The 16535-nt window shown below is 34.8% G+C and overlaps 3 protein-coding genes across 3 annotated transcripts; 2 read left to right on the top strand and 1 right to left on the bottom strand.

The window, feature by feature from the left end:
* Nucleotides 1-853: 853 nt before the first annotated feature.
* Nucleotides 854-1627, top strand: LOC128982683 (uncharacterized protein K02A2.6-like). The gene has a single exon (XM_054401624.1). It carries the CDS (start codon nt 854-856, stop codon nt 1625-1627), a length of 774 nt encoding a protein of 257 aa, XP_054257599.1.
* Nucleotides 1628-7257: 5630 nt separating this feature from the next.
* On the top strand, nt 7258-11359 carry LOC128982682 (probable U3 small nucleolar RNA-associated protein 11). Its single transcript, XM_054401623.1, has 2 exons — nt 7258-7375; nt 10569-11359. The coding sequence occupies exon 2, from the start codon at nt 10576-10578 to the stop codon at nt 11332-11334; it is 759 nt and encodes a 252-aa protein (XP_054257598.1). The 5' UTR covers nt 7258-7375; nt 10569-10575; the 3' UTR covers nt 11335-11359.
* Nucleotides 11360-14162: 2803 nt separating this feature from the next.
* Nucleotides 14163-15726, bottom strand: LOC128982681 (phospholipid-transporting ATPase ABCA3-like; the record flags this gene model as incomplete). Its single annotated transcript, XM_054401622.1, has 2 exons — nt 14163-15271; nt 15504-15726. Coding segments are annotated over 2 exons (415 nt in total), but the record flags the coding sequence as incomplete, so codon positions are not given.
* Nucleotides 15727-16535: the final 809 nt, after the last annotated feature.

Raw genomic sequence — 16535 nt, 5'->3', positions numbered from 1 at the left:
TTGGTTGTGAATAAATACTGGTTTATTAAGGTAGCTCGTTAATTATTTATTCAATGTGGATATTTCTTGTTAAACAAAAGTATATAACCATAGATTAAACATATAACGTAACTAAAAAGTCTTAATTATTATAGGTAACGTTATCCCTGGTTTTATATAGTACATTGCTGAACTTACTGGCATATAAGTATAATCCAAATGTTAACATTGCGTACTGGCTTGATGATAAATCACGATCAGCTGTATGAAGTAAACAAAATTAGCAGAAAATGGCTTCTAATGCTATTCTTATGGAGAACATTTTACGTTATATCACGTTTTCTGTTAACTTTATGGAAACTCTACTATTTTTCCCGAGTCCCTGGGGTCAAGACCTTTAATTTAAGACCCCTCCCACTTTTCTGCGACTTACCAGACGTCCAAAATTTTCTGGTAAAGATTTTGTCTTACAGAATTATATATAAGGATTTGGCAGTGATAAACTCGGACACCGCTGAACCGATTGCCACGAAACTTGGTACATACGTGTAGAATTTCATGAAATAGGTTTATACACCATCAATTTCGTGATCCGTCCAATCGGCTCCACCCCAGTGGCTCTGGAGTTTCCCATGTTAACCTTATGAGAAATGGAATTAATGAATCTTAACAGCTGTTTCAATTAAACAAGTTGGTTCTGTTCTATGATGTTCAATAGCATTAAAGTTACAAGGATTACCAACAGGGTGAGGCATTGGCGATAATCTTTGGTGTGAACCATTTCTACAACTACCTACTTGGCAAGAAGTTCATTCTAGTTACAGACAATGAACCATTGACAAGGATTTTTCACCAAAATAAAGCTCTACCACAGATGACGTCAGCTCGCCTGCTGCGATACGCTTCATTCCTCTCCGGATTTGATTACATCGTTCGATTCAAGAAGGGAAGTAGCAATCAAAATGTAGATTGTTTATCAAGATCTCCAGTCAAAACATGCAGTAGTTCAACAGATCAAGAAATCGGGGAAGAAGTGAACCAGCTTTATTCTCAATCACTTTTTCAAGTATCCAACCGTGAAATAACTTCAAAGACAATCAAAGAAGAAACCGCAAAAGACCATGAAATGAATGGAATAGTTCGAACCCTGAAAAACAATTCTACTGACTCAGAATACACCCTACTTGACGGTATATTGTTTCGCAAAGACAGGATTGTAATTCCAACATCTTTACGCTCCAAAATACTCGGTGAACTTCATGAAACTCATCTGGGAATAACCAAAATGAAGCAACTCGCTCGACGCTATGTTTACTGGCCAGGAATTGACGGTGAAATCGAAAGACTAGTTAAAGGATGTAAAAGTTGTGCCCTAGTGAAAGCAAGTCCACCTAAAGTGTCAGTACATCCGTGGAACCTACCTGAAAATAACTGGGACCGCATACATATAGATTATGCCGGCCCTTATGAAAATCACTACTTTCTTGTTTGTATTGACGCAAGATCCAAATGGGCTGAAATCGAAGTGTTGAAGGAAGCTCCCACATCTTGGCGACTTATGTTCAGTCTCCAGCATTTTGGAGGTGTTCGCAATTCAGACACACCCGTTCCCATAGTCCGATTATGCTGGTTCACGAACTCGTTCTAATAAACTTAGGCTTACACGTTTGTAACAAATCTCATCAAACTCGCAGCGTTGTTGCCCGAGTTACCGCGCTCACGGTCACATATTTAGGGTGTATTTATAAAGTCCCGCATGGGCTTAATATTTTCAAAACGGCAATAGATAAATCAATAAGATTTGGTACATAAACACCACACCTAAAAACAACGTTTTAAAGACTGTCAGTTTTCTGTCACATAATGGGGACATCCCGCAAGGAGTCAGAAGGAAATCTTAAATAAGAGCATAGGTTGATATTTACAGATAACCGTAGGCATATTCAACAACTTAGGCTAGGATTATACTAGGACGCTAGCGTCCGAGAGGCCAGCGTCCGGGACGCTAGCGGGGCATTAAATCAAATGGGGGCGATTATACTTTGGATGCTAGCGTCGGATGCTAAAAAAAGTTACCGAAAGCTCGAAGTTATTACCGTAGGTGGCATCGTAAAACCTAGGCCCGGGACCGATTTACTTTTTCATTTTGATGTCCCCAGAGGCCAAAACACCATCCGATCGTATAGATTTAAATATTATATATATATATGTCTGTAAACAACTGGAGTAACTTTTGATCTATTTTGAAGAAATTTGGTTTTAATGTGAAGGGTGGGATAAATTTGAATGAGTTCGTGAACCAGCATGAACATACCTTGGGAACGGGGTTAATGTGCTAAAAAAAGGGGTTTGTTATTTTTGACCCATAAAACTAAAAAATTCACAATTTCTCTCTAGATAATTTTAATGAGCTTAAAAACAAATAATTTAGTACCTATATTTAAGTTTTTTTGTACTGTTATTAGTTATGGAGAAAATTTAAAAAAATTGTATATTAAAATTGCCATGTTATTCTTATAGAAAATGTTGTTAAGTGTTGGAATTTGCTTGTGTATGGATATATTTCGATTAAACTTGGCCAATTTGTTTTATACTAAGCTAATAATACAGTATTTTACTAAAAAAACACACTTTATTAGCCCCCTTAAAACTTAAAACCTTGGTACTCGTTAAACCTAATGTTATTTAATGTTACAAAAAGTGACTAAACATTGAAATCAAATGACAGTCCGAGAGGCTAGCATCCCAACACAAATCACGTCATTTTTCGGCTCGAGGTGGGACGCTAGCCTCTCGGATGCCAGCATCCCGGACGCCAGCGTCCTAGTATAATCCTAGCCTTAGTAAAACGTTATTTTTTGTATTAAAGCCATTTTTCATTTAGGACACAAATGATTTTTCTTTTTGCTTTCTTTATTTGTTGTGCTCTTGGTCTTTAATGTTTACCAGGTTTTTAATGATTTATTTGTTGCCAAAAACAATTTAAGAAAATATATTTAATTATTTACTTACATTATTTTTTACGTAGTTAAAATGACTAAGTATTTGATTTGATAATTTGAAATATTATCAACATATTATTTTCAACCTTTTCCCATATAAGAAGGTGTCCAAACATTACCAAATAGGTAAAGGTACTACAGTAGCAAAATGTATATTTATAAACAGAAATAAAAATAAGAATAAGAAACGAAACACACAAATTTAAAGTGCGTAACACAAAAAAAATATCTTTATGCTTTTTTATTCTTTTTGTGCTCTTGATTTTGATTTTGATATATTTTATTGTTTTAAATTATATTGTAAATGAAGTTTGTATCGGTACTGTATAAATTCCTTGACACTTTGTAGAATATTAAATTGTTATTCAGTTATAGTAATTGTAACCAGTTCAGATTAAATTGTATATATATATATATATATATATGTATATATATATATATGTTTATAGTGTTTTATAAGTTTACTCTTTTTTTACGCAGTCTATCCAACTTTTGTTGGTCAAAGATGAAGGAATCAAGTATTCAAGTAAGTAAGTATATTTTTGTATTTTCTTTCCACAATTAAAATGTATAGGCCTAATAGACGATTTAGTACTCATTGTGTGTATATATTTCTCAATTTAAGTACCTGTCTTCCAAACTTTGTTACAAAATCCTAAATTTGTGTTAGCGAATTTCCCCTATAGGGAATAAGCTATTACCGTAGTACTCATGGTAAGACCTGGACCCGGGACCGATTTACTTTTTCGTTTTGAGGTCTCTAGATGCCAAAAACACCATCCGTTCAAATTCATAAATTTGATGAAATTTGGTACACGCGTGTAAACCTACGTTTCGAACCAGCATGATCGAACCAAGGGAACGGGGGTTTATGGGGTAAAAATTGGGTTTTCCCATTTTTGACACTAAAAACTTAAAATTTCGCAATTTCTTTATAAACCATTTTGTAGAGCTTAAAAACAAATAATTTAGTATATTGAAGCGTTAATTATGCGCCTAATGGTTACGGAGAAAATTCCGAAAATCTGTAAATTTAAAATTTCCATGTTATACTTAGAATAAGTAAACTGTTGTAGTTTGCTTGTTTATATACATATTTTAATCAAATTTGGAAAATGCATTCATTTCATACTAAACTATTATCATAAAAAAAAACCACCTTTTTACCCTCCCTGTTGCAGCAAACCTAAGTACTCGTTAAACTTTGATGATTCAAAACTGGACCCAGCTGTTCCGGATCATTGGGCTTTAAATAAATGGTCCTGGCTAATGAAACAGCTGATCTTAGTCAGTAACAAAGCTACACAGATCATCTCACACCATTCTATTATACACTCATATTTGGGTTAAAATACGCACCTAGGTGGCGTCCCCATATCAATTGATATTGATATTGATATATATTGAACTAATGTTATTTAAATAGGGAATAAATGTGATATTTTTACAGAGACATTTTAGCGTAAATCCAATCAGGCAAGTGGAAATTCGCTTAGTCTGCAGGTTTGCTGTGTCGGGGGTATTTTTAATTATAATTGACACTTTGTGATACATTAATTGGAGTATATACGAATGTTACTATCGTTTAAGCGATGTAATACAAGTTTACAGCTCAACATTTCAAATTTTGATTACATATTAAAAATTTGAACTCACGTATATTTTCCCCTTAGTAATTATGAAACATAATTTTGCAAACTTCAGTAGCAAAAAGGTTTTCTAAACATATACATCTTATAACAAAACTAATTTATTGGTATATCAACACTGATTGCAAGTCCTCTTCTCGATTTAAAGTGATTCTGATATTTTGATTATACTTTCATTATATTTTGACTCTATTCCAGTGATATGAAACTAGCCTAGGCTGTTTCTGAATTAAGGTACTTTTTGGCATAACCTTTAGAATAGTAGCCTATCATTTACATATTTGTAATTACTAACAATTAATTATTTCGATAAGTTTAAGGGATTAATCCCCTAAAAGATATTATTATGTTTATTCTTATTTAATAATCTGTTTCTAATTTTCAAATTATTAATTAAATCGGGGCCAAACCTAAAGCAATGCGATTCATTTTTAATACATTTATACATTATTCTATTTTTAACAAATGTGTTGCTTAACAATTACCATAGGGTGTAAGGTAAGTTTACTGATGTTGATAAGTATAACTACCATTTAATGCAACAGAAAAAAATTATACTTTACGCATTATCGTTGGTTATGAATTAAGTATAAAAGAATCATTTTTTAAAGTCAATCTTTGCTCGCATTATTTAGTTGTCTTAGAAGTTCATACACATCTAAATCTACTGATTGATATTCAACCACAGCGTCTGAAATTTTCTTCTGTGGAAAAGCTGTTGTCCAAGCGACAATAATAATGAACTAGCGGCCGACCCTCAGAACAATGGACTCAGGAGGACGGGCAGCAGGTAGGCTGCCGAGCAGCCCAGCCCTACTAGGGGTAGCGTTTCAGGGGGGGACGATTCCGGGGTGTACATAGGGGATGCCTTGCCGGGGAAGACCTTTCCGTTTCTACTTGTTTGAATTAAAATTAATAACATAATTAGTTCATATCAACTAGATTTTGATAAATTACTTGTCAAGCCCTTGGGGGGGAACGATTCCGGTCGCGGACATAGATTTTATACCAGCTGGTTGTCTGGTTTCGTGACGTCACGTTTAGCCTGGGGGGTTATGTTTCCGGGGGCGACCATTCCGGCGACCCGAAAAATTAAACATAAGACTGAACTTGTAACATGAACATGTGTTTATAACAAGCCATACAAAGTATATTAGCAAATTACAGAATGCAGTACAAAGGGAAAACATCAGTTGTTACTGTTGAGCAAAGATTACACAGGAGATGACTCGATGTATTTTCATCATTTTTGTTTAGGCCATACACACGTGAATTACAATTAAGTAATGAAGTTTTTAGGTAACTTAATTTGTAATTCATTGTCATAATGCTGAAAAAGAAAATAAGTATGGGCATAATACCAGGTATACACCTAAAAAAATCCTAAGAAAGTACAATAATAACTTATTTTTCAAAATTATTAAAGTTTCATGTTTTTGTATTCAATAACAATATGCGAAAACATAACAAATATTATTATTTTAATTCTAGAATGACCCTTAATCGTTAATTTGTAGTGAGTTTTATCTTACAATTTATTTTAAACAATAACCGTTAACTAAAAGGAAAAAATGTCATTTGTGGATGCGTGTACTTTATTTCTATGACAGATCATTATAGGAAAACGGTTCGAAAATTAATGATTTAACAATAACTAATGTCTAATTAACTTAACAGTAAACTAGATAACACGAGTCCAGGTAAACTGCAAAAAGTGATGCATTTTATAATACACAGACAACCAGCGGTTTTTGCCAACAAAGATGGCGGGTTGTCGTGTACGCCCCATGTTAACTCTCGTCAACCCGCCACCTCGCATGTAAGCGTCAACGTGCCACCGCGTCAACCCACCATCAATATTTTATGAGGTGGCGGGTTGTCGTGTACGCTCAATGTTCGGTGTCGTCAACCCGCCACCTCGCACGTAGACGTCAACCAGCCACCACGTCAACCCGCCACCACACTACAGAGGTGGCTGGTTGACGTGTATGAACACGTCTAAGCACCACCAGGACAACGTGCCACCACGACAACCCGCCATCACACAATTTTCCGAGGTGGCGGGTTGTCGTGCACGCTAGAGTCAACGTGCCACTCCGACAACGAGCCACCACGTCAACCCGCCACCTCAAACTTCTTCTTCTTTTTGATGGCGGGTTGACGTGGTGGCTGGTTGACGTGGTGGCGCCTTGGCGCGTTCCCTTTTGATAATTGAAATTTACCTTTTAATTGTAATACTTTAGACCCAACCTATCTCTCTTTCTTGGCAGTGGCTATTCGCACGTCAGACGTGCGCCGTTTCCGCGCACGTCAGTTCCAAATGACGTCATCATTACGCTCCTATAATCCAGTTACTTTTATAGCCCTTTGTGTGTTCGGTCCATTCCATTCCTTCCACCATATGATTCCAGCCGTTGTGTCATAGATAGCGCGGTTCGCAGGTCTATGGTTGTGTGTTGCTGCAAAAATTATTAGGCCGATGCTGTCCGTTTCAGTGCGAGTGATCCATTTTGTGCACTGGTTTTGTGTTGGGGACTACTAGGACTAGTTTAGAGCGAAGTTGAACTCACTCAACTCAATCTTTCCAAACATAAACAGCAACAGCTGAGCTGCGTTTCCCATAACCTCAACTAGCCTAACTTTTCATTTCTTTTCGTTTTCTTTCTATTTCTATTTCTAACAATAACAATCATTTAATCAAGCAAGATCAACACATCAAGTTAAACATAACAACATAACATCGAGGTTAGTAGTACGTAGTACGAAGATAAAAAGTCAATAGGAGGATTAAACATGTTTATTAATCCTAGGATTAGTAATCACCACTTCATCAAACGTTAACATGGCCTAATAATTGATCCTTTTAGATATTTTGGTTAGCCTATTTGTTGACCATTTTTTTCTCATTATTTGGCCAATTTTTAACACTTTTTCCATTTGGCACTTATGGGGCAAACACCTATTTCACCCTGAAAATCGCGTATGAAAATGGCAACTTAAAATTGATAATAGGCTTATCGGGGTTTTATAGGGTCTATAGGCTAGGCCTAGGGAATAAGCTATTACCATAGTAAGTTACTCATGGTAGGCCTAAGACCTGGACCCGGGACCGATTTGATTTTTCATTTTGAGGTCCCTAGAGGCCAAAAACACCTTCCGTTCAAATTCGTATGTATAGCCTACGTTAGGCCTATATATAAATTTAAATATAGGCTATATAATTGTGTCCAAACCTGTAAACCTACGTTTATTCAAACGAGTTCGCGATCCAGCATAATCGGACCATGGAAACGGGGTTTTATGGGGTATAATGGGGTTTTCCCATATTTGACCCTTAAAACAAAAAATTTTGCATTTTTTCTAAACCGTTTTGTAGAGCTTAAAAAAAAGAAATAATTTAGTATATTGAAGCGCCATTGTAACTTATGCCTAATGGCAGGGCCGGATCTAGACAATTTTTGAGTGGGGGCAAACTAAAATTTGCCGCCCCTCCCCCCCCCCTTCATCCACAACAAAAAATCCCTCACAAATTAAACAAAAATGGAATAGACAAACAAATAAATTTAGAAAAGTTGACATCGTTTTTATAGTATTATAATTTATATGTACAAATATTCACGCTATAAATAACAATGGTATGTAGGTAGTAGGAGTATAGACTTTAGATGCGTCACAACTTAATCTCTAATGATTACTTTACGACTCTTTTTGGAGGCAAATTCTTTGATCACTTTATCAAAGCTAATGTTTGAGGCTCGCTTGTGTTCGATGGTAATAATGCTAAGATCAGTGAGTCTTTGTTGAGACATAGAACTTCTTAGGTGATTTTTGACAACTTGAGCTTGCTGAAACTCCTTTCTCCGGTAGCAGCTGATACTGGTAGTGTGAGGAATATTTTAAGTCCTGTTGTAATATTCGGGTACATTTCTTCTAGCTTGTTCTTTAAAATGAGTTCTAGTGTAGGGGAAGCACTAGACGTTTTCAAGTTATTATCTACTCCTAATGCAAAGCCTTTAAAACTTTCGATTTCAAATATCAACTCCTTTTTGTTCATGTCTTCCTTATACGTATCTGCCAACTCACCAGCTTTGAGTTTTAAGTCATCTAAGGTCATTTCATTAATTTGGCCGCCATTCAAAAACCCGAACGTGTCATTGATATTCTCAGAAAAAATATGTCTTTAAATGTGCTGTAGTCTTTTTGTTTGGATTTGTTACTTCAATTTAATTATTGCAGTTTTAGTTTTTGGAATTTACTTAACATAAAATAGTTTATACGTGTCAATAATATCAAAAATGAAACATTTAGGCTATATCAAACAAAAATTTATAATATTTTAAGTTTACATTTTTTTCACCATTATATTGTATAAATTACTGGTTATGTTATTTTACAAAGTTACCAGAGTAAGAGTATTATTTATATAAAAGACTAAAAACTGTACCCTTTAATGTAAACAACAGAACCATTGAACATTACAATGAGTTTTGAGTTTGTTATACTTACAATTTTTTGCAGTTGCAGTGTTTTTATAAAACAGGTCAATTTTCTGTGTCTTTGATAATACATTGTCTTGCCTCTTCTTCTTTTCTTTAGCTGATTTTTTGTACTGTGCTCCACTAAGCCTTTTTCGACCATCCATGTTAGGCTATATTAAACAACAAGGCAACAGTAAAAAGAAGTAAACATTACATTATTACCAGTGCGATAACAGATGATAATTATGCATGTAGAAGGAAAAAACTAAACGACAGCAGAAAACACGGAACACAGTAGTTGCATTACGCAACGCAACAAAAGACGCAGTAGTTTTGATATAAACAGTACAAGTCACAACGTGAACTTTTCAATCGTGAACCTGTGCGCTGATAGCGAGTGGTGTGGAAGGGGAGCGGTCCGTTCCTATGTAGAGTGGGAGGGGGGGGGGGTGGCGGCACGGCAGTTAGGCAGGGCGGCATGGCGCCTTGACTGGGATGGCGATCAGCTGAAATTGTAAACAAACTTTGCTGTGCTGCTAACTATGCTATTAGGGCTCTCAGTGTTTTCTACTCCGTTGCAATTTATATTGATTGCTATTGTAAAATTATTGTTTGTTTATTACGTTATGCAGTTTTTAAATTACTTAATTGACATTCCTTATGACGTTTGGCTCATTAAAAACTTTTACAAACTGTATTAAACAAATTTTCTGCAACCAGAAATTTGCCACCCCTCAAACCTGCCGCCCGGGGCAACCGCCCCCTCTGCCCCCCCCCCCTTGTTCCGGCCCTGCCTAATGGTCACAGAGAAAATTCAAAAATAGTGTACCTTAGGCCTAATTTAAAATTCCCATGTTAGTCTTATGGAGAAAACGAAAATTGTTGTAGTTTGTTGCCCTATATATTGATAAAATTTGACAAATTTATTTCATCCTATAGGCCCTACTATTGACGTATGGTCAAGAAACACTTTTTGCCTTCCCCGTAGCAGCAAACCTAAGCACTCATTAAATCTAATGTTATTTAAATAGGGAGTAAATATGTCTTAATATGGAAATATTTTAGTAAAAATGTAATCAGACAAGTTGAAATTCGCTTAGTCTGCAGGTTTGCTAGCCTTACCTAACCTAACCTTGGTTTAACCAAAATTCCGCCATTTTCGGCAATTTGCTAACTTAAGTAAGGGTTAGGTTGGTTTAAGTTAGGTTAAACTTAGGTTAGATTAAGTTAGATCAAGTTATGTTGGATTAGGAGCCTATATTTATTTTGGTTTACCCAAAAACGGGTATTATCGGAATTTAATAGTTTATTTATAATTTTTCAAAGCTGATTTTCAGGATAAAAACTGTAGGCCTACCTGAACTAGTCGCCTAGACTAAATTAGGATTGATGACGCAAGGTATGTAAACCTATTTTTATATTATTAATTAAATATTGATCACATACTTATCTTTTTCCAGACTAAAAATGTCTTCGTGGAAAAAAGCATCCAAGATCAATCAAAAAACTCACCGGGAACGACATCAGCCAGAAAGTAGAGCTCATTTGGGGTTGTTGGAAAAGAAGAAAGACTACAAGAAAAGAGCAGATGACTACAACAAAAAGCAAGCACTTCTCAAGAAGCTCAAAATTAAAGCCCAAAACAAAAGCCCTGATGAATTTTATTTTCATATGATAAACTCTAAAGTTGTTGATGGCGTCCACAAAGAGAAACGTGAAGACAAGCATACTCCAGAACAAATTAAGTTGATGGAAAGCAAGGATTTGAATTACATAGGTTTCCGTAAAACAATCGAGGCTAAGAAAATTGATAAACTTCAATCTCAACTTCATTTAATCGATGAAGCGAACACTGTAAAAAATTCACACGTGTTCTTTGTTGATTCTGAAAATGAAGTGAAAGAGTTTGATTTGGCCAAAAGGCTTGATACACACCCGGATCTGATTCCTAGAAGAACGAATCGACTCACTACAGATGAGTTGCAACACTTGAGCTTACCATCCGTGAATGAACGAACAGCTCTTAAACTACAGCGAGAGAAAGAAAGAGCTTATAATCAACTTCACAAGCGAATCCGAAGGGAAAAGCAACTTACCATTGTGCAGAACAAACTTGAAACTCACAAAGCGTTGAAAGCTAAAGTTGGTGTAAAACCTGTGAAAGTAAAAAATGCGACAAAGGGAGCTGCTGCTGTTTATCAATGGCCTTATGTTAGGAAAAGATGATAATTTGTTAGTAAATGTACGCCTACTCACCAAAAATTTTAGTTTTTATTACCCTCATTTCATTTTTGAATTAGATCTGGGCTATCATGAAAAAAAGTGTGGAAAATAAATTAGCCTCTATGATTAAAGTAAGAATCAGCAGCTGGCAGTTGAGTTTGAAGATCTACGTTATTTGCTCGAATAAGTTAGTACTGGGTGTATAAGTAATTGAGTTTTACTAACCATAACTGCTAACAAAACTGCTAATAGGTACCACTGCCAACAAAACTAGCTACCATTGGTAACTTTGTGTGGTAGACTATTGACAATAGTAAAAATGTAGAGTTTTAAAATTATGAGAGCACTAAACTGTTGATTACACAAATAATCCTCTTCCAAGCTGTCTGTTGCAACAAAAAATGTATTAATCATTTTTTTATCAGTTTAATTAGCAGATGTTATGCATGTCAACCGACATGTTTGAAGCAAGCTCATTTTGTTGGAGTGACCAAAGACTCAAGGAAGCAAAAAATATAATTTCAGTTCAGTTTTGTTCTTTATTTAAGGATACAAGCTTTTAAGTTATGACTCATTTAACCATTAAATTTAAACAAACATTGGAAAGCCCATACAACAGTTTAGTTGCTTATTACTTTAGCCTACTCAATATTAGCACCAGCATTGGATATATGAATTAACAACAAGTTATTTCCTATGATTTTTAGTAAACTAATACAAAAATCTTACTTCAAGAAATAGGTACAAAAAGTAATACTAAAATCAGTTGTTAAAAAATGGAACTAAAACTAAACAACAATATCACATTCTTGAAAGCTATACATTGTATAACATTGTACATATTGTAACATTGTATACCATATAGGTTAGGCTAAATTATTGACTAGAAATGGATTCTAACCTTAAAAAAGATATGGTTTATATAAAGCAAAGGAAACCTGGGTAATGGAATAATTAAATCAAGCAAATTAATTTGATAATCATGACTTTGAGAAAAAAAGTTAAATTACAATTCAAATTTTATACTGTAGGTGGCTTAACGTGACTACAAGGAAATGGTTGTTGAAGTTATGAGATTAAGAATTCACATTGAAAGCTCTAGCTCTAAGTAAAACTAATTAATCCAAAAATTAACCTCAAAACTAATATACCACTGTAATTGCAAAAAAAACTTTTTCCCTGAATGGGAAATTCGCTAATAATAATAATAATAACAGATAGGAGTTAACCGGTAAGTCATTTACTAATAATGTAACCAGAACATAAATTGGTGTCAATAAGTAGGCTATAGGTTAGCGATCTTAATTTAAACATCTTTGCCACCAAGACTGATATTCAAATATATAATAGGTTACGCACCTTGTTCCGTCTTCAGTCTTAACTTAGTCTATGGATGACTAGTTTCGGGTACAAAGACCAGTTGAGTTCTGTCGTGTCCGCTGTGTAACCTGCGTCGGTTTGTCCCGTATTCAATGTGGCCGGCCTATCGTATTAAAGGTATTTGTAATTTTTGTTTTTTAAATGTTTAAATTTTATGTGTCGTCGACCTGCATGTATATACATTGATGAAGACTTACGTCGGATATTTGACCATATTCAATATGATGTTTTAAATAAGGATTTGACAATGGGTCTTTGTACCCGAAACTAGTCATCCATAGACTAAGTTAAGACTGAAGATGGAACAAGGTACGTAACATATTATAGCATTCTTAAGACACAATTCAATGAAGTTCAAACTTAAGTTTTAGTAAAGATTGTTGTAAACTACATTGTATTGTACTCAAAGAAAGACTTAATATATTTTAATGACCTTAAACATTTTTAATTACCAATATTCACGAGGCTACAATAATTAGCTGAACTGCTCAATATTAAACAACTACAAAGGCCTTCTGAACACATCAGTTAGTTATTTGTAATATGATTTTCTTATTTCAGCTGAAACTCATTCTATAAGCCAGACCTTTTTACATTACCTTCATACAAGTGAAATTGCATTCATTACCGAGTAAAGAAATTACCAACAAAATTAAAAACTATTTTAATGCTAAGCTACTAAAGAAAAATTTATGGATAAATTAGGTGTAATTTTGAAATTTCTTAAGAATGTATTCTCATGTTAGAGTCAATTCATACCATGTAATGCAATGCATCACAATTCATTTGTGCAAGGTCAAATATTTTTGGACGTTTGTTTAAAGTTAAAATCAAACAAATTCCAATAGTGGCGCTAAGAAATTGAAATTAACTAATGGCATCAATAGAAAATATCTTGTAGGATGTATATGCTGTATCATCGTTAAAGGGTCGGTCGAACATTGACCATCCAAAATCGATGTGTTGACACCTAGCGTTACACTGTTCATATAGGATAAATTGGTTATAGTAAGTAATAGACGACAATATGTTTTGAAAGCCTTTGAGGGACAAGAAATATCATCAACAATATAATTGATCCCTCAAATAAATTAGTGTAAAGATTGTGTTAATTACAGTAGTGTTGTGGGATTTTTATAATGAAATCGTTAGTTCTATAAAGTAAGTAAATAATTAAACTGATATAACTATTTTTAATACAGCTTTCCCACCCTCTGTAATCTGATCATTGGCATAAAGGATGAAACACATCACATTTTAACAACAAAGAGTTTTATAAAGAAGTTTTACTGTTTGATGGATTTTAATTTTGATATTTACTTTGTTTACCATTAAGAGGGTTCTACCCGGTCAATTCAAGACGGCAACTAAACATGCTAATGTTCCTGAATATGCCTCTTTCAGTACAAGCTCTCAACATTCTAAAAATTTGTTTCCAATGGTTGTGTGCTTGTTGTGCTCTTAACATATCAGAGCTTGCAGTGGGTAGAGCAAAATTTTAACTATTATTTAGAAGTTAAAACCACATGTGAAAAATACTTATTTACAGATGTTCAAAATGATTTTGTAAACACTTAAAGAAACAATTACGAAGTTTCAGTCAGACAGTGCATCTGTTGGATCATTGTGAATATTTTACAGTTTATTTCAACTCAATAAACACTTTAATATTGCAAGGAGGTTCTTTTTTGTAGGACCATGTTTACGTGGTAAACAGCCGGTGGGTGGAACCCTCTTAAAGCATAAGCCATATTCAATATGTTATGCCATGCTTCAAATTAATTTATGATTAAATGTATACAAATTTCAAAACTCATTCAAAAAAGTTACAAGAATTATCCCACAACATAAGTACTTATGGTACTATGAGCTTTTTGCTTGAATGTTAAGAATTTTGAACTCACAATTGTAACATCGTACAATTGGATGCATGAGTTTGCTTCGACATCAACCGGGATGCCTACTACCATTATAGGAGGGATCGGTTTTGCCAACATCAAATACTTGTTCTATTTAGTTTTTTTCCAAGAAAAGGCTCTGGGCCAGGATTTTGAATTGTGAATAAGGAGGATAGAATCTTTGAAAAGTGCAGGTAGGCCATAGAACATTCAGAAGAGAAACTGAACATTAATAATTTGTTCTTGAAACTGGGAATACCACATAAATTCTGAACATACAATATTTTGTCGCCTGGGGGACTTTGTCGAGTGTAGAGAAAGTGAATGTTTCCTTACATTTGAAAGTCCCCCATGGGTAAGCTAGCTGCTATCCTCCTTTTTAACTTGTTCTATTTCGTTCAAAAATCAACTGGTTCGATAACTATTGTCGGAGTAACCTGTTTTGCAAACAACATAAATACTTGTTTTGTTCAAACATCAACTGGTTCAATAACTATCGTTGGAGGAACCTGTTTTGCAAATGACATAAAGACTTGTTCAAGGGTGGTGTCTCCGACTGTGTAGTCTTCTACAATGGAATGTTGACTGCGGAGATCTTCTAATTTAGAGAACAACACTGATAGTAGCATTGAGTTGTCTGCTATGTGGTAGTGGAGAAGACCCTGTAACAATAAAAATGAGGTTTACTGGTTTCTTCTATTTAAATAAGAGCACAGTATAGCATTTTTGAGTCTTAAAAATGAATTTAATGAAATTATAGGCATTGATACCTGAACATAAAAAAAGAAACTATAGAGGTTACTTTTCTTGATTTCTATCATACTGCGAGAAACAAAGTTATTGAATAAGACAGATCTTTGTGGACAAATTTAAACAACATAAATCCAAACTAACCTTGTGTTCATCCTTTATAAAACACCTGGAGAACGTTCTGTTAACAGCGTTCTTGAATGCAAACAATGCATCATCTGCGTCAGGGTTGTTTGTGAAAAGTTTGATCATGATGGTGTAGCCTTGTCCGTATTTCTGTTTGAGATATTGAGTGCTACCGATACACTTCATGTGGCCTCCGACCAGAATTGTTAGACGTGAACACAGTGCTTCACACTCCTCCATGCTGCAACAATCAAACCAAAAAATTAGTTTTTTAATAACTCTTTGCAATCAAAAAGAGAAGTTTTGTGATGTCCTAATCAGCTGTGTGAACTGATGGTTCGCTGTACCGGTCGCTGTCTTTTGCACAACAGCTCAGATAAATTTCACATCCGTTGCCTTTACCACTTGGATGCCCAACATAAAAACACTCAGAAGGGACCCATTATTGTTTGTTTTTATGCCTGTGAGTTGTGATACTGAGTAAAAAACTTTGCAGCTAAGATCATTCCGAGCTGGTGGGGAGAAGCTACCACATTGGGTTCTGGGCTGATACACAGAGAATTAGAGGAAGATGTAGCATTGACCACGTAAGCTACAGCAGACAGCCAAGGATTGAAATGATTTTGGGGGTTCTTTTAAATCGATGTGGATCAGTACTTTCTGACTGAGTGCAAGAGGTTAAGTTGTGTGTTTCAATCTCAGTGTATGTATGAAACAACTTCAACTTATCAAGTGAATAAAAGTAACTTACAAGTACTAGCAGTAGGAATGAAAAGTTTGTTGTTTAGTAGGAGAGGTTCAAACTGTGTCTTTCCAAAACAATTTAAAGGGTTCAGGTCATTTTCCTTTAAAAGCATTCAATGTTATATTTCTAAATTCTAAAGCTAATTGTCTTAATGTCTACCTAACTGTGAAAGCCTTTGTTTTCATACTGTGTGCTTGAAAAGAAAACAAATCTTTTTCTGGCTGTACCCTAAATCCTAATCCCAAAAAATTGTTTTCTACCTGTGAGATGTAAGCACGATGGCCTGTCCAGTCTTCTGACACCTA

This window comes from Macrosteles quadrilineatus, unplaced genomic scaffold, assembly GCF_028750875.1.
Source record: "Macrosteles quadrilineatus isolate MER2022 unplaced genomic scaffold, UCM_ALF_1.0 Scaffold_962__1_contigs__length_24633, whole genome shotgun sequence".
NCBI lineage: Eukaryota > Metazoa > Arthropoda > Insecta > Hemiptera > Cicadellidae > Macrosteles > Macrosteles quadrilineatus.
This window is presented reverse-complemented; position numbering and strand designations above follow the sequence as displayed.

What these genes read in the sequence shown, in the direction of transcription:
- LOC128982683 (XM_054401624.1), top strand. Translation starts at nt 854, where the DNA reads ATGACGTCAGCTCGCCTGCTGCGATACGCTTCATTCCTCTCCGGATTT.
- LOC128982682 (XM_054401623.1), top strand. Translation starts at nt 10,576, where the DNA reads ATGTCTTCGTGGAAAAAAGCATCCAAGATCAATCAAAAAACTCACCGG.